The sequence below is a fragment of the Opisthorchis viverrini genome (assembly GCF_000715545.1).
Source record: "Opisthorchis viverrini unplaced genomic scaffold opera_v5_320, whole genome shotgun sequence".
NCBI lineage: Eukaryota > Metazoa > Platyhelminthes > Trematoda > Opisthorchiida > Opisthorchiidae > Opisthorchis > Opisthorchis viverrini.
Window position 1 is genome coordinate 369,922 of NW_008751978.1, and position 4,342 is coordinate 374,263.

Consider the following 4,342-nt stretch of genomic DNA (forward strand, 5'->3'; position numbering starts at 1 on the left):
GAGATTCTGCTAGTTAAATCTGACCGGAAACGGTTTGTCGGTGAAACTTCATTGTGTTGTGGACCACGGTTTTCCTTCTTAAATCCGTAAGCCCAAGCCTGGCGAGCCGCCTGATGGTTTGATGAACAAGATAGCCTTCAACATGAGATTTTGTGTAGAACAGTACAATATAAGATATGCTCGTTAACTTTTCCGTAAAAACTGCAGGTACATGAGTGATTTTGCATTCGTTCCGCAGTAAACCGCATCAACCTAAATCATACAGACAGGAGATGACCGAACCGAGGTGCATTCAACCAATGCTTACACGCCAAAGCATTATGGGGTATGCGGCTACGGGTGCAAAAGTTTGTACTGGACTGTAAACAGCAAACGCGAACCACAATGACTTTGTTACGACATGGTTTAACAGCAAATTTTCCCTGAGGGAAGCGACACACTTCTGACTGTGTAGCATCCCACTTGGTAGGTACGACAAATAGTGCAGCTTATTAATTAAAGTAGGGAGGAACTACCGGGGATCGACGCTACCGAGGCCGATGGGCATTCAGGTTAATGCCCGAACCAGACGGAGAATACGCAGCTTGGTTCCCTCAGATGTGTCATATATGTAAATTCAGGACATCACCAACCTCACATGCAAACTTTGAGTTGAACACTAAACGGTACGTCTGCGACCTGTTAGTCAGCTGGGTGACCGAGTAAGAACTGGGCGGAATGTCGCACTATTCAACTATTGGTCACGCAATTCACAACAGGTGCTCACCTGCTGGTTTGCGCTTCGGAACTCATGTGGCTGACCAGATAGACCAACTTGTCCACCACTTGTGGACTCGAGGCTGGGGTTGGATGTCGCTCAGTCTTGCAGGAGTCCTTCGCACTCTCTGACCGTGTCGAACTGTGAAGCAGTATCCGTGAAAGTATGTTGCATTTCTAAGGGATCCGACCCCAAAATTGCGATATCATCAAGATGCACCACGTTTATGAGTGAACGCTCAGGAATTACTGCCTCTCCAGCATTCCGTCTTACTCTCACAACCATGCAGTATAAGGATGTTCCCAAAACTCACTTCCTGCTACGTACCGTCTCGGCGTGTTCAATTCACGCTGCGTGTGTGATCCACAAGTAATCCATGGAGCCGTCGTCGCTGTGAATCACATTTATCCTGAACTGGTATGGCAACATTCGTACTGTTTCTAATTCAAATGTCACAGTGCTCTTCGGATAGGAACGTTTCCATCCTCATTGTTTGCGCACGATGCGAGCCACAAGCTTGCCGGCTGTGCACAGATGGATGATGGTTTTGTGACAGTTGCATTTCCACGACAGACGTGCCTTCTTTTTATATCGTTTCATACTTAAAACCTCTTGCATCCATAGAGCTATGCTGTGTTGAAAAAGAATGCTGCTACTCTGACAGGAATCCTTCAGGCCCTTAAAACTTTTCGTGGGTTTCCTACCTTGTGTAAGCTAAGGACGCACAGATTTATTTTAGCCCCGTGAAGAATTCGCCAATATCGCAAATATAACACACCTGTAATCTGAAGGCTTGGTCCTATTATTATTTAGCCTTGCAACTCCGCTTATGACTCTGCACAAAACTGAAAATCCCAGGTGGACCACCGCCAAGGGTGGTGGCGGGAGCGCTCAATAGCACATGTAGGCAAATACTTACAGACCAGCACGAATGAACACCATTGTGTCCCATATATGGAATGTGAGGGAAACCAAGGACAGACAGGTAGTGCATGGGGCATGACGAAATGAAAACACACGAATACAACTGGGATCGTCGCCTGTGTGGAGGGTTATACAAATAGCACGGCCAACCTGTGATCGCAAATTATTTGATCAACGGCTACCTGAGGCTTATCGGGCGGTGATATTGAAAGAGAAATGATTCAAGTATCCAAAACGGGGACAACATTGTTTTCTCCTTTTCTAATGTTTCTCGTAAAATATGGTAACCCATGAAATAAACCAAGAATTTGAGACAAGTTGCTAGAGTCATGCGTGGTTTATTTGTATGTGAAATAGAATGTGATTCAGGCTCGTTGGCAGCAGAAACTTTCATCCAATCAACTAAGAGCAACGGTGCGTGCAGCTGATTGGATGACGTACGTTCAAGTAAGTACAAAGTGAGTCATTGGTCAATTCTCATGGGCGCCACTGAGATCGGTTCTCACCTGGAGCACCACTAGTATCCTTGAGCATAAAACCGAAGAACTGGTGGTTATACACCAGGGAAAATTGAGGACCTGTCGAATGAAGGAGACAACACTGGTTTCAGTGGCTTTGTTTGCTCTGACTATCCACGCATTCCAGTAAGTTCAATATGAGGATCAGTTTGCCGTAACAATATTACAACAGACTGGACCTCTACTACCGTAACAAGGGACGACTTCGAGAGAAACGAGATATTGTCTTCGCCGATCTCTCTATGAGAGACGGGGTACGTCTCTGCGTTGTTCCCTCACTAAAGTTTGAAGAGTGAATTAATCGCACATATATCACTTGGCACACCGGCACAAAACTTTTGCGTCGTTGTGGATACAACTTTGGATGTCACTGTGGTCCTATCCACAACCGCGAATCATGCTGACTGGGAGCAGAAAAGAAAATATGATAGAATGAGCTCAACAACAGATGAAACGGCTGCGCATTCTATTCATTTCAGAAATGTGAGGGGATTAGGTTTAAAAGATTTCTTTCAGGTCTGTTTTGTTGAATTTTAATGGATTTGCTTTTATATAGCTTGACGGATATCCAGTGGGCCCACTAGTATTTTCTCTGCTTACTATCCACAGTCCAAACGTGAGGCTGCCGGCTATAGGTGATGGCTATCTGGGTTTGGGGCACCCAGATGTTGAAAGGACTGTAACTGATTTTAACATTCTCAATGTTATGTCAGCAAATCAGATGATAGACTACAAGAGATTCACTCTATTTTGTGTATGGTAAGTGACCTAACTCGTACCACCAGTTTAGTGAAAAAGATTGGTAGCAGAGTATCTTATTCGTTATGCAATAACCCCGACGATTTGTATTGTTTTTGAGTGCTGGTCATCGGAACGAACTGGAACCTGACGCTCGTATTGTGTTTGGGTCACATAATACAATCAACCCAGGAGAGTTCCAGATGGTGTCCGCAGATGTTAGTCGCGCTTCATGGAAGATCCAAGTGTTGAGGTAAGTAATGTATCAGGATGTGATTGCCCGACTAATACAGTGAAACACAACGCGTAAGCATTAATTACAGACTTTTTTCTCAATCACAGCCTCGGTACACCTGGACGGCGGATTTCTTCGAGATTGTCTATCACGACGCTGGACAGCACCACCTGGTTAAGCAAAGCAAGTGTGGATCGTGCAAGACGAATTAACACCGCACTAGGAGCAACGGAATCGGGAAATTTGTACGTCGTCAACTGTAACCAGGTGGGACAGCTGCCATCTCTTGTTATCACTTTACAAGGGGTGGACCTGAATCTTGCCCCCGAACAATATATTCAAAGAGTGAGTGAGGACTTTTGGATGTGGTATCGCGTGCGTAATTATGGAGCAAGTAGACTGATCCAATACAAATTTTTGTGGCTTCAATGTGGCCAGTTGGATTAGGAATGGTCTGATGTGTATGCGTAAAATTCGATTCATATTTTCTGCAATATATGCTAATAATGAAAGGAAGAAAGCCCTTTGCCTTGTTCATTAACGAACAAGCTTCAGACGAGCGTTAACGCGAGCTCACAGCTGATTTAATGTACGAAACGGTCAGGCTGACTGATAATTTATTGGCCCCTTCTGAGCTTGACTCAAACCTGCTAGGTTATGTTTTGCCAGGTGGAAGTAGATGGATTACCGTAAATCACATAAAACTATACAAACATTTCATGAACATTTTAATTTCCCCATTAGGAGGAGGTGCAGGGACAGCAACGCTGTTTCAGCTCAATCGTTCCAGATCCAGCGATAAGGACTGAGCGCATGACACTGGGAATGTCTTTCATGCAGCACTTCATAACTATGTTTGATCAACAAGAGAAACAAGTGGGATTCAAACCGAGAGTCTGCTGAATACATCCGAATAATACCGACATTCGCACAATTTTGCACACAAATACAAATCTCTCTTTGCATATGATCTTATGATTTTGTTGATATGAGGAGACACGCAACTTAGGGATGAAAGCGGAAACATAAATTCGCGTGTAGTAAACGGGGTGGTGTAACGTTCGGCCACTCTTCGCTGGACTTCGGATTGCGCGTGGTTGGCTGTCCGTTCATTCATAGCGAAGGAGGTGCATAGTGGACTGGAAGGACACGTGAATTTCAAGTGCCAGC

At 44.7% G+C, this 4,342-nt stretch overlaps 1 protein-coding gene across 1 annotated transcript; it reads left to right on the forward strand.

Moving 5' to 3' along the window:
- Window positions 1–2,113: 2,113 nt before the first annotated feature.
- Window positions 2,114–4,075, forward strand: T265_09960 (hypothetical protein; the record flags this gene model as incomplete). The annotated part of the gene is made up of 5 exons (XM_009176194.1): window positions 2,114–2,128; window positions 2,756–2,958; window positions 3,059–3,190; window positions 3,280–3,517; window positions 3,917–4,075. 5 exons carry the CDS (start codon window positions 2,114–2,116, stop codon window positions 4,073–4,075), a joined length of 747 nt encoding a protein of 248 aa, XP_009174458.1.
- Between the last annotated feature and the right edge of the window lie 267 nt (window positions 4,076–4,342).